This window comes from Monodon monoceros, unplaced genomic scaffold, assembly GCF_005190385.1.
Source record: "Monodon monoceros isolate NGI ecotype Baffin Bay Population unplaced genomic scaffold, NGI_Narwhal_1 Super_Scaffold_3, whole genome shotgun sequence".
NCBI classification, from domain to species: Eukaryota; Metazoa; Chordata; class Mammalia; order Artiodactyla; family Monodontidae; genus Monodon; species Monodon monoceros.
Window position 1 is genome coordinate 97750302 of NW_021703780.1, and position 21342 is coordinate 97771643.

General features: G+C 44.8%; 2 protein-coding genes across 4 annotated transcripts in view; one reads left to right on the forward strand and one right to left on the reverse strand.

Annotated features, from left to right (window-relative positions):
* Positions 1 to 7117, forward strand: part of MKRN2 (makorin ring finger protein 2) — a 28709-nt gene extending 21592 nt beyond the window's left edge. The window contains exons 7-8 of the mRNA XM_029241982.1: positions 5187 to 5331; positions 5511 to 7117. Of these exons, the coding sequence (XP_029097815.1) occupies positions 5187 to 5331; positions 5511 to 5648 (283 nt within the window). The 3' untranslated portion in view covers positions 5649 to 7117. The remainder of the gene's footprint in view (positions 1 to 5186; positions 5332 to 5510) is intronic.
* The window catches only part of RAF1 (Raf-1 proto-oncogene, serine/threonine kinase), a 72841-nt gene continuing 58293 nt past the window's right edge, over positions 6795 to 21342 (reverse strand). For 2 of the 3 annotated variants that reach the window (XM_029241980.1, XM_029241981.1), the window contains 10 exons: positions 19406 to 19433; positions 19171 to 19298; positions 18702 to 18819; positions 12559 to 12643; positions 11595 to 11771; positions 10113 to 10159; positions 8816 to 8934; positions 8294 to 8425; positions 8024 to 8158; positions 6797 to 7795 (listed from right to left, as the gene is read on the reverse strand). In XM_029241980.1, the coding sequence (XP_029097813.1) occupies positions 7652 to 7795; positions 8024 to 8158; positions 8294 to 8425; positions 8816 to 8934; positions 10113 to 10159; positions 11595 to 11771; positions 12559 to 12643; positions 18702 to 18819; positions 19171 to 19298; positions 19406 to 19433 (1113 nt within the window). In that variant the 3' untranslated portion in view covers positions 6797 to 7651. Of the gene's footprint in view, positions 7796 to 8023; positions 8159 to 8293; positions 8426 to 8815; positions 8935 to 10112; positions 10160 to 11594; positions 11772 to 12558; positions 12644 to 18701; positions 18820 to 19170; positions 19299 to 19405; positions 19434 to 21342 lie in introns of all 3 variants that reach the window. The other variant, XM_029241979.1, reaches the window with a different exon arrangement.

Below are 21342 nucleotides of genomic sequence, written 5' to 3' on the forward strand. Positions count from 1 at the left end.
GATAGGAGTCCCCCGTCTAGCTAATTAACACATCCATTGCCTCACAATTTTTTTTTTCTACCGTCTTAGCAATAGTGTTGTCAACCAGAGTCACTGTGTTTTATCTTTATTCATCTTAATAGGTGATAGTTTGCACCCTTTCACCAACCTCTCCCTATTTTCCCTGCACCCTTGCTTCTTGCAACCACTTTTCTACTGTTTCTATGAGTTTTTTTTTTTTAGATTCCCACATAAAAGTGATGCCATCCAGTATTTGTCTTTCTCTGACTTATTTCACTTAGCATAATGCCCTCAAGGTCCATCCATGTTGTCACAAGTGGCAGGATTTCCTCCTTTCTTGTGGCTGAATAATATTCCATTTTGTGTGTGTGTGTATATACACACAGTCACATACCGCATATTCTTTATCCATTCATCTGTTAAACAACTTTTTATATCCTGGATATCGTGAATAATGCTGCAGTGAACATGGGGGTGCAGGTATCTCTTCTAACAGGTGTAAGGTGATATCTAATTGTGGTTTTGATTTGCATTTCCCTGATGATTAGTGAGATTGAGCATCTTTTTATGTGCCTGATGGCCATTTGTGTGTCTTCTTTGAAAAACTGTCTCTTCAGTTCCTCTGCCCATTAAATCTGATTGGTTTTTTTTTTGCTACTGAGTTGTATGAGTTCTTTGTACGTTTTGGATATTCACCCCTTATCAGATAGGTGACTTGCACATATTTTCTCCCATTCAGTAGGTTGTCTTTTCATTTTGTGATGGTTTCCTTTGTTCTGCAGAAGCTTTTTAAAGTTTCATGTGGTCCCTCTTGTTTATTTTTGCTTTTGTTGCCTTTGCTCTCAGTGTTAAATCCAAAAAATCATCTCCAAGACAGATGTCAGGGAGCTTGTTGCCTATGCTTTCATGTCTTACATTCAAGCCTTTAATCCACTTTGAGTTAATTTTTATGGTACAAGATTGTGGTCCAGTTTCACACTTTTGCATGTCGCTGTCCAGTTTTCCCAGCACCATTTTTTGAAGAGACTGTCCTTTCCTCATTGCATATTCTTGGCTCCTTTGTTGTAAATTAATTGACCATATATGAACAGGTTTATTTATGGGCTTTCTATGGTGTTCTATTGATCTGTGTGTCTGGTTCAGTACCATACTGTTTTGATCACTATAGCTTTGTAAACTAATTTGAAATCAGGAAGTGCGGTGCCTCCAGCTTTGTTCTTCTTAGGATTGCTTTAGCTGTTCAGGACTTTGTGGGTCTGTACAAATTTTAGGATTGTTTTTTCTATTTCTGTGAAAAATGCCATTGGAATTTTGGTAGAGATTGCTTGCTTTGGGTGGTATGGACCTTTTAACAGAATTCTTCTAATCCGTATGCATGGAGTATCTTCCCATTTATGTGTTGTCTTTGATTTCATTCATCAGTGTCTTGCAGTTTTCAAGTGTATGACTCTTTAACCTCCTTGGTGTTTCTAGGTATTTTATTCTTTTTGATGCAGTTGTAAATGGTATTTTCTTAATTTCTCTTTCTGATGACACTTCATTGGTAGTATATGAAAAAACAACTGATTTTTGGATATTGATTTTGTATCCTGCAACTTTACTGTAATGTATGGGATTTAATATTTACATGCATTAGAACCTCACAAGGTAATAATAACTTTTGCCTTAAAACTTGTCAGATATATAATATTTCCAGTGCTCTGTCATTTGGTGTGTAATTCCTTCCAATTGATACAGTTGCCCTTCAGCCTCAAGAACTGCCTTTAACATTTTTGCTGATCTGCTGGTGATGAGTTTGAAGGTTTTCTTTTTATCAGAAATGGGGATTTTTCCCCCATTCTTGCAAGATATTTTCATTGAATTTATTGGTCTAATTGGTCTTATTCACATGTTTGCCACCTCTTTCAATGAGTAAAATTCTGAGATGATAGTTTGGGGTTTTCCCCTCTCTTCTTTCAGCACTTTGCAAATGTCGTTCCACTGTATAATCTGGCCTCTGTAGTTTCTGATAAGTCATGTGTGATTCAGATTGTAGTATGTCATTTTTCTGGGTCTTTATCCTGGTTTTCAGCAGTTTGATACTTTGCCTGGGAGTGATTTTTTTCCTATTTTACTGCTTGGTTTTCTCTGAATTTGTAAGTTTATATTATTCACCAGATTTAGAGAAATTCTGGCCATTGTTTCATCACATTTTTTACTACACTGCTTTTCTTCTGGGATTCTAATTACAGGTGATAGACTTTTTTATATTGTCCTATAAGTTTCAGGCTCTGTTCTTTTTTTTTTTTTTTGTCCAGTCTTTTTTTCCTCTCTGCTCATGTTCTTGAACACGTATAGTAGGTGATTTGAAATCCTTGTTATCTTGAAGTTAGACTCTGTTGATTGTCCTTTAAGAATGGGTCACATTTTACTGATTCTTCATTGAGTTGAGTCATTTTGGATTGTAACCTAGACACTGTAAATCTGACCTTGTAGAGACTCTGGATTCTGTTAGGTTCATTTATAAAACGTTAATGTTTTTGTTTTAATAGGCAGAGAAATTGTTTCGACTCAAACTCTTGGGCAGCAGTTCAAATCTCAGTTCAGTTTTTTTATCCTTAGCTGAGTTGCCTTGAGCCTGCTGCATTGATGTGTGGGTTAGGGACTGGCCTGGGATTTGGGAGGACTTAGTATGCAGTATTTGGATGGGTCCCTCTCAGGCCCTTTTCTTTGGGGGACTGTTTCCTCTCTTCCAGTGGTTGATTTCCACCAACTCTTTTTGTTCTTCAGGCCAGAAAGACTTGATTTTTCCACTGGAGTTTTAGCCACCCTACGTAGATACTTGCCTGGAGCCTGCTCTAGGTTAAGTGCTATTTTTTCTTAAAAAGATAACTCAGTCTCTTGCCATTCCATTCTTCCAGGTGTCTAATCTCTTGAAGAATCCTACTTTTGTTCACTCTCCAGTGCCTTCAGGTCTTTTAAGAGTGTCTGTATTTCTAGTTCATCTGCAGGAAGGGTACTAAAAGCGAAACTGTGTATTATCTTTTTAAATAGTTCCTTTAAGTTGCATATTGATTACTAAAGGCTTGATATCTTCTTGTTTTACCATTTTTACCTCCTGCGATGTTCTTGTGTGTCCACCAGAGGGCAGGAGTGGCAAGGCAGAGGGGTCCAGCCTGCAGAAAGGAGCTCTGCTGCAGTTCTCCGAAAAGTCACGTTATTGCTGTTTGGGTCTTCCTGGCCTTGCTTTCTGTTGATGACAGTGTTTTCATGCATTCTACAGACATTTACTGAGCTGCAGGCCAGGTTCCCTCAAGCTAAACACCAATGTGGGATATAGAGTAAAAATCAGTCATGGGAGATTACAGAAGGACAATTACGATACAGGTTATCTGGTGACAGATTCATCATGAGAGGCCGGAGCCAGATGTCACAATAGAGAAGGCACTGGGATCCACCTGGGAGTGTCAGGGAAAGCAGGATGGGAATGGGACCCTGAGCCCTGAAGCATGAATAGTTCGTGTGTCGGGGTTGGGGGCTGGGATGGCAGATGCGATGACATGGATGCAGAATGGTGCAGATTTTGTGTTTGGGGAGCAGTGGGTGTGGTCCCTGGGGTTGAAAGAAGTGTATCGAAGGATGTGGGACCTACAGGGACACAGGCACAAGTCTGAAGGGGCCTTGAGTGGTCTTTAAGAACAGGACAACAAGGGACACACTGTTTGGGGAAGCTCCTCTGAGGTGTGTGAAGAGAGTAGAACCTGGTGAGAAGGCCAGTTGAGACTGGACCACAGCAGGCAGGCAGGCAACAGAGGATGGTGCCCCGAACGCGTCAACGGTGTGGGAACCGAGAAGATGGTCGACTGGGGAGGTGCTTTGTAGGCAGAAGTCACAATTGGATGTGGGCGCTGAGAACAGAGATGGAGTAGGAGTGATCTGGAGGCTTATGTCCCTGGTAACCAGATAAGGCTGGGGGAGGGGGGCGATCATTTTGGGGTGGGGACCAGAGAATAATGTTTTGAACCTGACGAGTTTGTTAAAGCCAGCGTCCCGCAGACCCTGTTAAGAACTTGCCACTTGAGCGGTCATTTGAAGATCTGCTCAGAACCTTGGGGACAGTGGGCCATGGATGGCGTCTGGTCCACAGACTTCTGTTCAAATCCACTCCCCGGTCACCTGTGCTTGAGTCAGACCTGGTGGAAATGGACAGCTGCTGGGGAGCTTTTCTTTGTGCTGCTCTGAGGCCTGCCTCAGGGGCTTTCACCACTGTCTCTGCCGTTGTCCCCTCGTCTGAGAAAACAGGGAACACTGACGTCAAGAAGGTCCCTTCCTTGTCTGCCACCGCCACGTACCCCATCCCTGCGGCAGCCTGCCCTTTCTGCTGGGATTTGGCTTCATTTCTGCACCTTCCCCGCCCTTCTGGCTTCTCGGGCATCTCTTCCTCTGCTACGTGGGATCACTTATGATTACATAAGCCAAATTTCATTTCAGCGAGAAGGAATGGGAGTTGTCTGTTTGGTTCTGAGTTTCCTCAGGAGCAGGGGTTCGTAACATAGGGGTCTGTAGCTAGAAACTGAAGATGGGGGGAAAATCTTTTTTAACTTTCTGGTAACTGTATTTTGTAGACCTATGTGTCTTCTTTTATGCATTTAAAAACATTGTTCCGAGAAGGGTTCTGTAGCACATAGAGTTACGAAGCCCTGCTCTGGAGGGTGGGGAGCAAGGAAAATTGGAATGAGACTTGTAACTTTAGGCAGCTGCTAAAGCCTGCTGCTTTCCCTGTGACTCCTAAGTGAAGGCTTCCGGTAGTCACCTTGGCGTCATTGCTGGCCAGGAGGAAGGAGAACTTTCCTGGGTGAACCTCCTGTTGGGACTTTGAGCTGAGGCAAGTAGCCCAGCTTCAGAACCTTGGAGCCCAGACAGCTGGCCCAGAGGAATGCTCAGGCCTACCTGCCCCTGGAGGCCTTTGGAGCACTGCAGGCTCAAAACACAGTGGGGGCCCTGTGCACGTTCAATTCCACGTGAGGCAGCGTATCGTGGTGCAAGTACTGTCCAGCTTGGAAATCGGCATCCAGCCTCTCTGACCTCATTTTCAGCCCCTCTGACCTGAGGCTGACCTGGCTCTGATAGGGATGGAGGAAGACAGTGGTTCATCTGCACCCCAGATTTTCCCACTGTTCTTTTGATCCTTTCTTTCTGCTTTTCAGAAAAAAAGCTTGTAAATACTTTGAGCAAGGCAAAGGGACCTGCCCATTTGGAAGCAAATGCCTTTACCGCCATGCTTACCCTGATGGGCGGCTAGCAGAACCAGAGAAACCTCGGAAACAGCTCAGTTCTGAAGGCACCGTGCGGGTAAGGACTTCGCCGTCTCTAGTCAGGAACACCCACCTGTAGGCATTTCCGGGGACTGCTCCTGGCCCCTCCTCGTAGCTTTGGCAGAAGGGCATGTGGTAGGCAAACAGAATAGAAGCTACTCAGCTTTCACGTTGCCTTTAGCAATAACCAGGCATGTTTGCTGGCTGTTTTTGCAGTTCTTTAATTCAGTGCGGCTCTGGGATTTCATTGAGAACCGAGAAAGCCAGCATGTCCACAACACTGAAGACGTCGACATGACAGAGCTTGGGGACCTCTTCATGCACCTCTCCGGAGTGGAGTCATCAGAACCCTGAAGAGTAGGTGGTCGCCCTGCGTCTTCGGCTCCACCAGCCGAGGCTTCCCCAAGCCAGGGTGTGCAGAGCTTCCTTCACGGCAGCCTGGGGTGGCGTGTCACTTGAATTTGAGTGGGGTTGTATTTAACCTTGGTCTCATCCACTCCATTATTACAGCCATGGGAAGAGTGAGGATATAAAATAACCTGAACACATATATGGAATTGCTGCTTCCCTAGTTGCTGTTTATGTTAGTTGCACCTCAAACTCCTCAGGGGGGCCAGCTGACCAGCCAGCGTTTTCACTGATTGATTCAGACCAGCCTGGCTTCCGTCCTCGAGGACCGTGCGCTGCCCCTAAAGCAGCAGATTCATTTATCTTACCAAAGGATTCCTGTGTGGTGAACCTCCCTAGTATACTGAAATAGTGTGGTCAACACTGGATTTGTATATTGCTTTTCAAAAACCAAGTGAGCGCTGCACACCTCAGCACAAAACTTGACTTAGGGCTCTGCAGTGTCCCAAATCAGGGGAGAAGTCTTGTTGCAGGACGTTCAGCAGACAGGTATAAACCTTCTTACCTGGGGGTGGGGTGGGGGGGCTCTTGAAGTAGCAGGAAGCAGAGATATGGCCCCTCTTTTCCGGTTTGTGGTAGGGTAGGGTCACAATCGGAGTAATCTTGCACACGTGCCTCCAGGGAAACTCTCACCTGCTGGCTTGTGCCCCGAGGGTTCATGTATGTTCTTATCTGTAAAACCTGGCTTTGATTTTAAATTTTATAAAAACAGCACCCAAGAACAGTTTCTGGTTCTTATCTAGCGGTGGTCCTAAAGAGAGTACAACTCTTCTGTCATTAGTAGTGATTTTAATTGAAGGAGCATAACCTTGTGAATCAGAATGCAATCCAAGCCTAAATTATCTATTTTTATAGACAGCTGTAGACACCAAATGTTTTATAAAATGCATTACTTTACTTTAAAGAAGAAAGTCTCCTCTTTACCTGAGTTTGGAGTTCTTAAGTGAAGGGTGACAAAGGCTGAATTCAATTCCCAGCAGAGGCTCTGGGCCCATTTCCTGTTTCTTGAATTCTGCTCCCAAAGGCATGAACAAAATGGAGTTCAAGCTGTGAGCTCAGGATTACTTTAAAAGGAGGAAACAGCCATTAAACCCTACCTTTAATTTATTTTATTAAAATAACAAATTGAATAACTGTATTTTGTCAGGCGCAATAAAAACAAAATTAAACCCAAGAAAACCTGTGTTCCTGGCTTCCTCGAATACGATGTGATGTAGGGACAAGGCTGGCGGGGCAGGGGTGGGGGGGGCCCGCCCCCGCCCCATAGGGGCAGCTCCTGGAAGACAAATTCAGCACAATGGAAGACTGCTCCCTGAGAGGGCGGAGACTGGGAGGGGCAGGCCAAGCACCTCTTCTGAAAAACCATCCCAAAGCACTAGAGACCTTCAAGAAAAGGCAGTGTCCCCAAAGTCAAGTCCATAGTACCAAAGCAGGCTCCTCCAGGCTGCCACGGTCTCGACAGTCCTGGGCTGTTTGGTGCATTATGTGCAAAACTACCTGTTTGGTGCCACACCACGTATCTCTGAAGAGAAGTCCTGTGATAAGCGTTCCTCATAGGAGCTGATTTCCAAAATCCACATGTCCCCACGTCATGGCTGGTTTGCCTGCTACCTGCATTTCCCCTCTGAGTGCTTTTTCTTGCCCTAAAAATACTTGAAACAGCTGGGGCCCCAGATCATGTACTGCCATCAGCAGCCACCGGTGCATCTGAAGGAGGCTCAGCTCATGAGCACAGGGGTTGTGGGGGAGCAGGACAAACCAACACTGCAAATGGCTTCCTCCTCCCAGGGCCAGAGGGGTAGAAAAGGCAACGTGAAGTTAAGGCCCTGTGAGTGGTCTAGAAGGTCCTTAGCAGCAGCTTCTCTGAAGACGAGCTCTGTCCCCGCAGAAAGGTGATGCCTGCTGACTTCCCTTCCCACCTGGTGGCCTGAGTGCAGGTGCAGAGTCAACTAGAAGACAGGCAATCTAGGGGATGTGGTCAGCGTGCAGGCATTGATGTCCTCGGTATGGGCCGCCCGGTGCAGGGATGGCTCAGAAGCGCTCCGGTTGATTTTCGGTAGAGAGTGTTGGAGCAGCTCAATGGAAGACAGGATCTGAAACAAGGCCATAAAATGCTCTCATGGCAGGGGACAGGGCATTCTGCAGCAGCAGCTTTCAATCTGGGCCAAAGACACAGGCTGTTCTCCCCACCCCCACCTGCATCATCTTGTGGAGAACACAAGTCCCTCCCTATAGAACAAACAGCAAGAAATTTCTCTCCTTGTTTGTGTCACTAAGAACTCCTGCTTTAATCAGTTCTAGCACCTTGAGCCAAGTCTTACCTGGGGAAAAAGAGGCCTCTCTTCCTTAACTTTCTTCACACAGTCGGCTACCAGCCTCTTCATTGCTTTGGGGCAGTTCTTGTACAGTTTACTAAGGTCTGGGGAGGCGTACCCTCGGCCTACCATGAAGATGATCTAAGGGAGAGAAAGCAGTTGAGGGAACAGGTGGATGAACAACAGTGAAAGCAGCACCTTCCACCCTGTGTTGCTCAGACGGGCAGAGCCCAGGGGCTTCCACGGTGAGCGGGTCGTTGAGCACCAGTGACGCACCTGATCGCGGTTGCTGATGTGGGAGTAGGGCAGCTCCCCCGTCATAAGCTCGTACAGCACGATGCCGTAAGAGTAGACGTCAGACTGGAAGCTGAACGGGTTATTGTCCTGCATTCGAATCACCTCTGGGGCCTACGGGGACAAAGTGCATTTGTCACCATCTGTGCCCCACAGACATGCAGGAGCCAGGCTGTCCCTTGGGCTGGGTATGAAAGTCCCCGCCTCAGCCCTGCTGTAGCTCTTTCCCAAAGGGCTCCCACTCTCAGGCTCAAAGGAGCTCAGGAATCCTGTCTCTGAGATCCAGCACTCCCCATCACCTAACTCCCCCCGAGCTGTGCTTCAGCACTTCCTCATCGCCAGCTTCCTCCAGGAAACCCAAATTTGCCCAGGGGCTGCCAACACTACAGGTGTCACCGAGGTGGTCGGGAAATGTAGAGAAATGCCTGAAGCCTGCATACAGACCTCCCATCACATCACCCCTCCTGGCCCTGCACCCTGCTAGAGGGAGCCCAGCCGCCTCACCATCCACAAGATGGAGCCGGTGGGTTGTTCAACCTGCTGAGAACCACTCCAGCGCGACTTCACTGTTGCCAAACCAAAGTCTCCAATTTTCACCGTCAGGCCTTCATGGAGAAATATATCTCAATGCCTGTTAAGGACTGTGGTTTTAAAAGAATGGTCAAGTTACTTTTGAAAAACTTCCCCAAGTTCTTAACTAGCACCATCTCTCGGCCTCCCATCTGCCCCAGCCTTCTCTGCACTGGGTTTCCTAGTGCTTTAGAACACGGCTCCTTCCAGGAGGTGCTCCAGGCACCAGATTCTCTGGCTCCAGCCACAACAAGCCAGTTTGCCCCCCACTGCTGCTGCCTCCATTTACACACCTAGGAGCCGGGTCTCTGGCCTTGTGACATTGCCACACAACGTAGGTGCCTTTACGCCCCAAGACTCTGAGCATGGCCTGCTGACTGCTTACATCCATTCGCCTGCATCCTGCCCTCCAATGGCTAACGGAAACACCCTGAGTCCTGAATGCTGTCTGCCTGAAGGCATTTCTCACAGGATAGGTACCACTTGGTGACTTCGAAATCAAAACCAAACACCTCAGTTCTGAGTAAAGAAGCCAGGCAGTTTAAGGCCGACTTGTGTGATCTGCTGATGCCCAGTAGTTCATACCTCCTTAAAATCGGTGGTGTCTGCCTTCATGGTATAATATGTTGGTCCCCAAAAACCCACCACTAAAAGATATCCTGTGTCTCAGACCCATGCCCAAAATAGGCCACATCCCATCATGCGACCCAACACAACTGCTGTGCCTCTCACTGGCCAAGAAGCAAAGTGTAGCTGTAATGCCATACTCCCTTCAAAGAGAAAGGCTGGTGGAGGGAGGCAGATGTAAAATTGTTACATTTCACACTCTACAGCAAGAAAAACACCTTTATTCATTCCCCTTCCGTAAAAGCACATTAAGTCTTGGAAAGGGTTGATTCCAACAGTAATCTCTGAGGAAACCATTTCTGTGCATTCAAGAAACAATTTTAAGTAGTAATTTTTAAAATCTTGCAACTTTTGGCTTGCAGCTACTGTCTGACCAGATATACAGTCCACAAACTAGAAGTAAGCATAAAAGACAAAAGGCCCATTCTCCCAAGTTAAATTTAGTAATAAAGAGCATTTAAAAATTGGCCTGTTTCAAGCATAACCCAAACGGGTATCTCAACTTTCATGGAACACTTTCCAGAGTCACTTTTGCTGAGGTAAACTTTAAAAGTGTCCTAAATTTAGAACTGAGCAGTCAGATGAAACTACCACCAAAGGATACTGTTGGATTTCATGTCTCTGTGGATGATGTTCTTTGCATGCAAGTAGCTGTGAAGGGAAAATAAGTCTATTAAAACCAGTTTGAGAGATATTGGTAGAAAGCAGCTTCAAATTACATCTAAGAAGTAAACCACTTGAAGGCCTGACTCCTAGTTGAGAAGTCACTTTCGGGGATTGGCCCTGCACTGGTTCAGCCTGGTCCACGTCAGGACTTATAACCTGAAAGTGAGGCCACAGCACAAACAGGGAAGGTCTTCTTTCAGCATCAGTTTTATTCAAAAAGTAATTCCAACAACCCAAATATCCATCAACTGATGAACAAATAAAACGCTGTATACAATGGGATATTCTTCAGCCATAGAAAGGAATGGAATACTGATACACACTACAACATGGATGAATCTCTCAAAAACACGCCAAGTGAAAGAAGCCAGACACAAAAGACTTCATCTAGTATCTTGAAAATCTTCTAAAATTAGTGGTGATGGTTTACACCTCCGTGAATATACTAAAAAAACTGAATTGTACACTTTAAAGGGGTGAATTTTAAAAGTGAATTTCATCTCTAAAAAATAACTGACTAGTCATTTCTGGAAATGTACACAATGCAAATTCCATATGAATTTTAAAAATACAACATGAGATTTTATAAACCACTTGCAAGCACAGCTTTAGTTAAGTTCCTAGTCGTCGGGGGGTATGAGGAGTTCCCCCTGCTCCACATTAGGGGTACTTCAAAGGAGAAGTTTGAGAAGCACTGCCCTGGCTCAGCCAAGAATGAAACGCACACGCACACCCCTTTCACAGAGAAATGTGTCAAAGCACAAAGACCCAAAACAATAATAGTATTTAATGGAGGTGCTATGGATCACCTTAATTTAAGCATTCTCCAAAAGGAAAAGTTACACAGAACGTGACACCTGATCAAACCTTTACGTGGAATAAGCACACTTGATGGGCTACGCCTCAGACACGATGCCCACCAGAAGGTGGCAACCCGCACTGTGTTGAGTGTTTGGCTGAAATTTTTTTTTTTTTTTTTTTTTGCGGTACGCGGGCCTCTCACTGTTGTGGCCTCTCCCGCTGTGGAGCACAGGCTCCGGACGCGCAGGCTCAGTGACCATGGCTCACGGGCCCAGCCGCTCCACGGCATGTGGGATCTTCCCGGACCGGGGCACGAACCCGTGTCCCCTGCATCGGCAGGCGGACTCTCAACCACTGCGTCACCAGGGAAGCCCCTGTCTGGCTGAATTTTAAGGGCAGTTGCTGGAACCTGAATCTGAGCCCTAAGGGGGTAGCCTCAGCTTGGGCAATAAACCTGAATTTCTTGTTCCTTTGGCCCACCACACAGGTTCATTTCCAGCTATGCAAAAATATCACAGAAGTCACTTAACGGGCTTGGCTTTTCCTAATCTTGGTTCTGATTTAGGGACAAGTGGATCCTTGGACCCCAGATTTTCTACGCGTCAGGCCATTCACTCACTCCATTCCCTGAGCCGTCTGCCGGGCAATGTCAATCAACTGGAACATCTGGAACTTGGTCTCCTGGACGTGCAGGTGTTTATAGAGGCTGCTGCCCTCGCACCACTGGGTCACAATTGCCAGGTTGTCCTTCGTCATGTATCCCATGAAGAGCAGGATGTTCACGTGCCGGGTTTTGCTGGAGAGGGGAGGGGAGGAGAGAAGGAAGGCTCTGAACCTTCCGCTGCTGCAGAACAGGGAGATCTAGTCTGCTTTCCCACTGTCTCCGACCAGACCCTGCATGTTCCTGACACCACCCATGCTTACAGTCCAGGGGCTGGCAAAGCAAACACAGCCGACTGCTGATGAACCAGCTGGTGTTGTGAGCTGACAGAGGGGCTGCCGTCACTGCCCTCAGTGCTGGCCTTGATCATACAGAGGACGTTCTCTTTCATCAGCATATATTCACCAATCTCCCCACAGGGGTCACAAGGACCCCTCATCTATGGAATCCATCATTATTCAGTTTATTCCTACAAGTGTAAACAGTGACTCAAAGACTTCAAAACTGACGGTTCTGAAGTCCAAATTAAGGCAACTTAGCTATAAAGAGTTCTTGTAAATAAATGTGAAAACAGAACCCATCTCTCCCTACGTCAAAACAAAACCCAGAGATAGAACCTGGGCTGTTCTATCAGCGTAGTGAGCCCAGAGACCTGAGGCAGTGGAAGGGGGTATGCTCATCAAAGGGGGCTCTTCTAAAGGCTTAACAAGCGCATAAGCTGGAAGAAACCTTCCACTCCTTTTCACTCATGAGGGAGTTGTTTCAACCATAGGACTCCACAGTGAACACTCACCACCAGTCCCAGCCATCAGCCCTCAGAGACAGGTCATGATACCATGCAGCCTACTTCCTCTGCGGTGCTTGTACCAGCATCCACGCCCCGCCCCTGCCACACCAAGGGACAGGCCAGCTTTCTACTCACCGAAGGACAGCCACTTCATTCCTGAAGGCCTGGAACTGCTCTGGTGTGGGGTCAACAACCTTTAGAATCTTTACTGCAACGTCTCCTGCAAATTAGTTTACAGTCAGTGCAGTTGAATGATCTTACTTTGTTATTTTTCATGTACACTAGATCTGAAGAAGATATAATTAATCACTTATTCAAAAATCATACACCTACACAGATGGAACAAATACTATGCAAATTTCTGAATTATCAAGTAGCTTAAAAAGTTAGATTATACTACTATCCTTAAAATACTGCCCCCACAGGCCTTGAACCAGCTTGGTTTAAACTGTTCCTGTCAAGCCTGGCATCCCCAGCGGTGAGGTCATGTGTGACAGGTCACAACCTGGGCCTGTGAAGATGACATCAGCAGATGGATATGAATGGCCCAGCAAATACTGAGTCTTCGGGGCCAGGAGGCTGGGGCCCGGAAGCAGGCCAGTTAGTAAGCAGTTGATGCTAAACTCAGCAGCCACATTTCAATGAGACCTGAGAAGCTCCCTTGTACAAATTCAAAGACATATATTGAAATTAAGCGTCTCGGCCTTCAGTGCCGTTAGAAAGTAATCCTAATGATTAATACTGATTGCTTACTATACCCTGGCACTGTCTGCTCTCACAGGTATTACCTCCTTTAATCCTCGTAGCTGCTCTATGACGTTAATACCGTCGTCCTCATCTTACAAGCAACAAACTGAAGTTTAGTTACTTGGCCGAAGTCATATAGCCAAAAGAAAGTGCTGGAGCCAGGATCAGAACCCTAGTCTGACTCCAATAGCTGTACTTCTAACTAAAATACTGACTACTGACTGTCAATCACTGTGAGTAAAAACCAGCCTCTTCATGTAACTTCAGAAACATCCAGGGATCAATTCTACTTTACAGGTGCTACCGATTTAGAAGCCACTTTCAGAAGTGTTATGTCATACTTATAATAGTTGTAAAGCTAGTAAATTACCTGAAGCCCCATTAGGACCTCAGCTTTTCATGACAAATAACTTTACTAAATACAATCATCAAACAAAGTAGGAGTTAAGTTCAGTGGCACTTGGAGGTGACTTAGTTCCTCCAAAACTGAGCATGTGCCCTTGGCAGCACCCCCCTGCAGTCTGCTGGAGCACTCATTCCACTTTTGGGGAGCACCAAATGGTACAGAGATGGTTCTTATGATAGGTCCCTAACTGTTGCCCTGTGATCTCTGTTTGTATCATCTAAAACTAAAATCCCCACTTAGCAGCAGCTTCCAAATTGGTTCTTATCCAGTTCACTGGCACATGAACTTACTGAGGGCCCAGGGCTGCCTGGAAGGTGCTGCTGACTTTGGATGGCAGAGCTGCATATGCTATATTCAGAGCTACCTTATAACTAGGAAGATGGAGCTGGTAAACTATGCAGCCCCAACCTCAAGTTCCTTATGACTGAGTAGAGGGACAGGAGTCTTTTGCATAATTGCCCATTCTGGAGCAGTCTGAGCCAAGACAGGATTGGGGTCGGGGGATGACAGAGGAGGGGAGTAAATATCTTGGCAGAGAGGATATAGAAAAGTTTTCTGAAGGAAATGCGATATAAGCCAAAGGAAGGGGCTGTTCTAGACTTGGTACACCAGGAACAAAGGTGAGGTAAGGGGGATGAGAGAAACGCCAAGTTGTGTTTGGGAAACTCTAACATAGCATGTGATTTGACACCTGTAAGACAGGAGGGAGGCCAGGGAGGAGGAGTCTGCTACAAGAACGTGGGTGCAATGCAGGCACATTGGTGACAGCAGGGATAAAAAAGGAGGAGATGGAGGCAAGAAACCCTGTGAAGGTGAACTGACTCAATGTGGCAGTCAACTGAGAGGAAGGGCCAGGAGATGGCCAAGGCAATAGATGGGGGTTTAAAGGGACAGGCTGGAGATAGGGATGCAGAAGAAAGACTTGGGGAGATGCTGGATGGTCCCTCAGAAGGGGCTGCTTCCTAGTTCATGAGCCTAGTTTTGCAAGCCCTTCCCTTTCTCACAGCTTTTCTCTGGGCATGCTCCAGTCGTCGCTGAACTCACCCTCAGCGTCACCCATTTTGGACCTGATCAGTAATGCAACCTCAGACCTCAGATGATCCATCAGCAGCCAAAGCCTGTTCACAGTGACTCGCTCTGACCTGCTGTCAGCTGAACATCCTCCACCTCTAGCCTCTACTTTCTGGACTCGTGAACAAGACTTATTCCTGTTAAAAGTTCATCCTTTCTTTGTTCTATCATAGACACTTCAAATCCTCCCATCTTTCTAAATCCAAATTCTGTTATCCAAATCTGCATGACACCGATGTGTAAGTCATCTACAATACCTGAGTCATGCAAGTCACTGATGGGAAGACTGAACAGGGTCAAACTAAAAACAGAGCCCACGGCACCATAGGGATCCAGAGGCCAGGCAGCTCACGGTTAACAGTTACGGTAACAGATTATGTGCACTTTCTTACTGAAACCCAGAGACCATACTCTGCGTTACAGCACACCCTCATTTGTATGTGTACCTTCCAAGGACTGCCACACCAGCGATTCAGTCTGGTAGGAACAATGGGCAAACACCATAGGAAAACCAATTTCAACTCCTATACAAAATGGTTTTCTACTGGTAGGAAATGCCCAGAGCTAGAATGACTTTTCAGGTAACTCATGAGCTCCCTTATCACTCTGGTTTTCAGGACAAGGCTGGGCAAACCTCTTAAAGGTCTTACACAATCTGAGACCCCCATTTCACCCAAATGATATCCAAAGTCTTTATGGCACCTTATAACCCACACCCCAGACCTCACTGCTATTAGCCTCTCCCTCTCTCATTCTACTAAAGCCATTCAGACCTCCTTGAGTTCCTCCGACAGGCCAGGTGAGTGGCCCATTTTGCATCTGCTGTTGCTGCTTCCCAAATGCCACTTCCTCAGCAGACTCCTCCCTAACCAATCTACTAAAAACTATGAACCAGGCCTGCCACTCTATACCTGCTTTCCTCCATTTTTCTCCTTAGCACTTAGGACACACTATCTCCTTTGCTTTTCTTGGTTATTATGCCCACCAGAATATCAACTCCGTAAGAGAAAGAATTTTTATCTGTTTTGCTCAGGGCTTCATTCCTAGCCCCTAGAAAAATGCTCGGTATTAGAAGAATGCTCAGGAAACACTGGCTGAAGAAATGAGTGAATTCTAAGATGCAACTGTCAGCAAGGCAAGTTATGAATTGAAAAGCTGTCTGTTTGAAGCTCTGGAGTTGGAAGTGGCTACAGCCTCTAGCAGGGAATACCGGGGACTTAGTTGCTCAGCAGTCCTCGGCACCAAGCACATCATGACTAAGTCCACCTCTCCAGCATTCCGTGCAACAGGCATTCAGCAACACTGCTTAATAACTACATGAAGTACTCATTATTTGTCAAACCAGAACTTCTTACTTTCCCTTCATAGTAAAGTCAGAGGCAAATGTAGTACAAGCAAGTTAAGATACATGGCTATTGGGTATCATGTTTTTAATAACATATTAATATTATTCATCTACCACTGAAGAAGGAAGAGCTATCATCACTGGTGAATTTCAAATGTTTTTACCCTTTTTTTTTTTTGCGGTACGCGGGCCTCTCACTGCTGTGGCCTCTCCCGTTGCGGAGCACAGGCTCCGGACGCGCAGGCTCAGTGGACATGGCTCACGGGCCCAGCCGCTCCACGGCATGTGGGATCTTCCCGGACCGGGGCACAAACCTGTGTCCCCTGCATCGGCAGGCGGACTCTCAACCACTGCCCCCCCAGGGAAGCCCTGTTTTTACCTTTTTAAACACCAATTAATTTCCCTGCTTTAATCATCTGTGATTGTCTAAAACTTATTATACACACCCCTGCTTTCTAGAATGGAAATAGAATGAACACCATTCCTCCACTTCTTACTGACTCAGTCAAAATGACAAACCTCAGCCTTAGGCTGGGCTGCGGATCCCCATAGATGGTTATACCAGGCTGCTGACTTCACACTGTGGCCCAAGAGTGTTCTCAGGTTTGGGGATCTGCTCTTGAGGGGGCTGCTGCCTTTTTCTCATGCTGTAAGTGACCTCGCTGCTAAAAGTCTGACAGCTTCAACTGCTACATTCATCTCTTTTAATGTGTTGTTTGTAATTAGCAGAGGCTGCCAAATCAGACCCCAAATTCATGCCCCAAAGGACACTCTGCACTTGGGCCCAAAAGGGTCTCTTCTGTACATAAAGTAAGTGCGCTGATTAGTTCACGGATCTGAGGCCTCCACTTTGGCTGCTTTAAGACCTTTTCTGTTCATAGCCGACGGGCAGAACTGGCGGGGGGGGGGGGGGGGGAATCACCAAAACAGCTGTAATTTTTAATAAATTGAATAAAACGTTCTATTATATATAGGAATTAGAAAAGCAACGGGGAAAAAAAAAAGGAAGCAAATATAGCACAAAATACTCAATCTAGAAATTACGCTTTCCTTGACCCTCTCATTTTCCTCTTCATTCACAGACCACAGCTTGCTTTCTGAGAGGCTAAAAGTCCACTGCTCCTCGCTCCTCTGACTTTTGACACTCTTAAGTTAGAAAAAGTAGAATCCTAAAGCATTAGATGTTAGCTACATCCTGACAGTCGTCTTTATGGAAGGAACACTATAACAGATACATCTCCTTACCATCATCTAAAAGTTCGAGACTGAGACAAAACGGAAGCTCAAGGCAGTACTGTGGCAAATCTAATGCTCTGAAAAACTATGAACCCCCAAATAAAAGTGCTCAATCAGAGGAAGCTTAAATTTGGGTGCAACTTAAACTGCATGTATTGGCTTTTAGCTGAGGCTTAAAAACAGATAAAAATGATAAAATGCTCCTAATGGAAGCATTAAAAGCAGTGTTTTCTGCTCCACTTCCTGCAATTACTTATAGCCTTCTTGTCTCAGATACAAGCACTCAATCTCACAAAATTGTGTTTTTCTTTTCTAAGGGATCACCAAGACATTTATGACATCTGTGTAGAAAATATTCTGCAACAGCATAATTTCTCAGTGACCCAGGAGGCAGGCCAGTAGTATATTAGACGCAATTTTTGAAAGAAAAGGAATCACCCTACATGTATCTACAAACGTTCAGTACTTTGCCAGTTCCTGCAAAGAACGAGAAATTTGTCAGATGATTAGTTATAAGTGGAAAATCCACAGTGTTTCTGTTTTTAACAACTTGAATTTTAATGCTCTAATGTATTTTACGCTCATAACTTTGTCCATTTATGTATAAAGATAAATACGGTGGCATCCAAAGTAGAAACACAGGCATCTAGGCACCCTAGGTTTTGTGTGTGGTTTTGTTGTTGTTGTTTGCTTTATTAAAATCTGAATTTAGAAAAGATGTCTTTTGGGGAACATGTAGCATTTTCCAGAAAACAGTCTATTTTCTGGCTGACATCCTAAAGCCAGAGGCATTAAAAACCTGACAGAAATGTTAAGTATGTTGACAAAATACAGAAGCTTTGGCTACAGACCTTAAAATAGAAAGTTTCTTCCAAGTGACAAAGTGTTTCCATTAAAATAAGAATGTCAACTCCCCACAGATTCAAGAATTAAGTCTGTGCATTCCTGTTTGATAGAGATTCCCACAACCAATCCCAGGGCAGAGCAAAGAAAATCGGTTTTAGGAGGCTCCTGGCTTTCCTGTGCACAACTGTTTGACCATGGGTATGTGAGTTCCCCCTCTTGGGGACCTTGGTTTTCTGGCATGTAAAATCTTTAAGGTCCTTTCCAGTTTTAAGTTTCCAGAATCCATGCCCCTCCTAATAGCAACAGACTCTTAAACACATTTAAGGAGTTTCAAAGCATGTTCCTCCCAGGCGCACACTGTATTTAATCAGTTTATAAGAGGCTGTGACATTTCACTATGGTGCTCAACTCTTTTTCACCAATTTCTCATTATCCTGAAAACGTTTTCACACCAATTATAGCATTGTTGAGTCTTAGAACAGTATGAAACGTCACTGAGATACCATTAAGTTCAATCTTCAGATGCAATCAAGTACCCTTGGAGAGGTGCTGCTGTGAGCCTGCCTGGCACTCTCTGGACTGAAACGTGACTTCACCCTGGTAGTAAAGGAAGGGCCCCAAACTTACCATGCCACTTGCCCTTATAAACAGTCCCAAAGGAGCCTGACCCAATCCGAGTGGAGAGCATCACTTCACTGGCTTCTATTTCCCAGTAATAGCTTGAATCTCTCTGTCCACGAGGCCTCTAAAACAAGCAGAGATCACTGTTATACTTCATGGACTGTTAAAAGTCTGTTTAACGAGGGTGTCAAAGAAAAGATCAACCCAACTCCATCCATTCCCATATCTTTTAAAGATAGACATATTAACTATAATTCCAGTTTTTGTCTTTTGAGAAAATACCGTTTTAGTTGTGCCCTGCCTTGCAACAAACCAGCAAGTTTTCCAATGTAAGCATGCCAAAAATGGCATTGATATTTATAATGTATTCATTTAATTAGAGTCCCCCAACCCTAAAATTAAAGGCATTCTCATTTCTGACTAAGCTTTTCTTATTGAACCCTAACATGCAAGAGGTACTGTTAACCATACTCACAATTTTGTTTTTCTCCTGGGTGCTGGATCCCGGTGCCCGCTCTCTCTGTGCCGGCACAGGGGTTTTGGGCTGTGACCAGCCTGTTGGGCTCAGATTGTTGGGACTGCTGGACAAGGCTGAAGGTGAGGCTTAATAGACAAGACAAACAGAATTCACACATGGGTAAGTCAACAGAAGATGCACAGCATAAAGAGAAAAAGCCCATGACTATTTGCTAAATGACTTAGACAAGTACCTGATTCACCGTGACTTCGAATTGCATCCTGAAACAGAAAAGGAAAGCTGGTCAATTTCTGCACTAGAAAAGATGTTCTCTGGGGGAGGGAAAGGGAGAAGGATTTACAGGAGCAAAGTTGATTATAAAATCTCTAAAACACCAAAGGTCTAATTACATACTCTAACTTTTCTTTGATTAAATTCATCAAATGTCTGTGGCCAATAGCTCCAAGATCGTTATCATCAAATATTAGGAGGACTGATGCTAATTTCTCATATACAATAAAGCAGCATTCTTTTTTCTCTCTAGAAAGCAATGCACACTGCAGACTGATACTCTTTAAAGGAAGGCTGGCAAAGTTACTATCAAGGTGAGATCCAGTGGCTGGGGATCTTGCTCCACTGAAGCTCAAAAAAATAATAATAAAATATTTTTAATGAGGGGTTCAGTGGCAAGTTCACTGTTACTCCTCTAGGAGTTGGATTTGCTATGGGTAAGCACCATGACTACATATTTTATCCAAGCCTAAAACCATAGAAAGCTGGAAGGACCGTAAATCCCCTAATCTAAAACCTACATTTTACATATAAGAAAACACATATGAACAGATAAAGGAACATGGCGAGTGTCACACAACCAGTAGGCGGCAGAAACAAAACTAAAAATCACCACCCACGGATCTCAGCCATGAGCTCATTCATCACAAAATGCTCCTCAGATCTTATGGGTAAGCTCTGAAACTAGTTACATTCTACTCAGGTGAGAGGTCAAAGGCTACCTTGAGAATTTATTAAACTGTTTAGTTGGAACAGTTTAAATCACAGGGCTCTCCATGAGACCTAAATCCTCATTTTTATAAATCCTCACTTGGAGTATATAAATAACAATAATAGAAAAACACTTGGTCCCCATATCCTCAAAGAGGATTATTTCTCTTGGAAGTCTTACTCTGTTTTCTTTGTGTAACCACAGTAAAGACAGGATCCTTTTTTTCACACAACTGTTACCAGAATGCTCACACTCTGTAACATCTTTACAAGAGATAAGAAGAATCACAGGCCAAGCTGCGCCTCCCCCACTTTCGCAGCCCCACCCAAACATCTTCAGAATTTACCAATAAAGCCTGGTTCTGGGGTTCTCAAACCTGGCCAGTCTTCAGAATCACCAGGAGAGGTGTTTAAGAATACAGATTCCCAAGCCCCTCCACCCCACTAGGACTGATTTAAGTATGTCTGGGAGGGAAGGCGGGAAACCTAGGAATCTGCATGCTTTTAAGTATGACAGGATGACTGCCAGGTAGACAAAACTCTGTCCAAAATAACTTGAATTTCAGTAGAATATTTAGCAGCTGTAGCTTTAATATTCAACTAATCTATTCTTTGTTTTTAGTCAAAGCGTGGCACAATGTATTTTTACTGACCAGAAGTACATTCCCATGCACTAGGATTTTTTCTTAATGTCGTAATTTTCTTCCCTGTATCCACTTACATACCTCATACTTAATTCTGTGCTAATTTCTACAGTTGGACTGATTTATCATCATCTCGAAATCTAAATATTAAAGAGAACTAAGATGGTTTAAACAAAGCAAGAAAGTGTACTTTTAAAATGCTGAATCATATGTGATTTTTAAAAAACAGGAATCAAAATTTGGTCCGCTTCTAAAGTACAGAGAGGATTAAGCACCACAGATGTGCTAGTTATTCTATAATAAAACTTCAAGAATTTTCACTTTTCATGTTCCCTCTAAGTAGCAGAGTGTTTATACAGGACTAAATCACATATCAGAAGAAAAGTAACTGGTATATTACTGTATTATTATCAGGGCTAGTGACAATACAATAGAGACAATAAAACTCATAGCTTGCATACACGACCCCCTCACAATAATCTTGTGATAACCAAAGTGCCCCCAAATGACAAGTTTAGGCCCCACATTCGAAAGCCAACTCTTT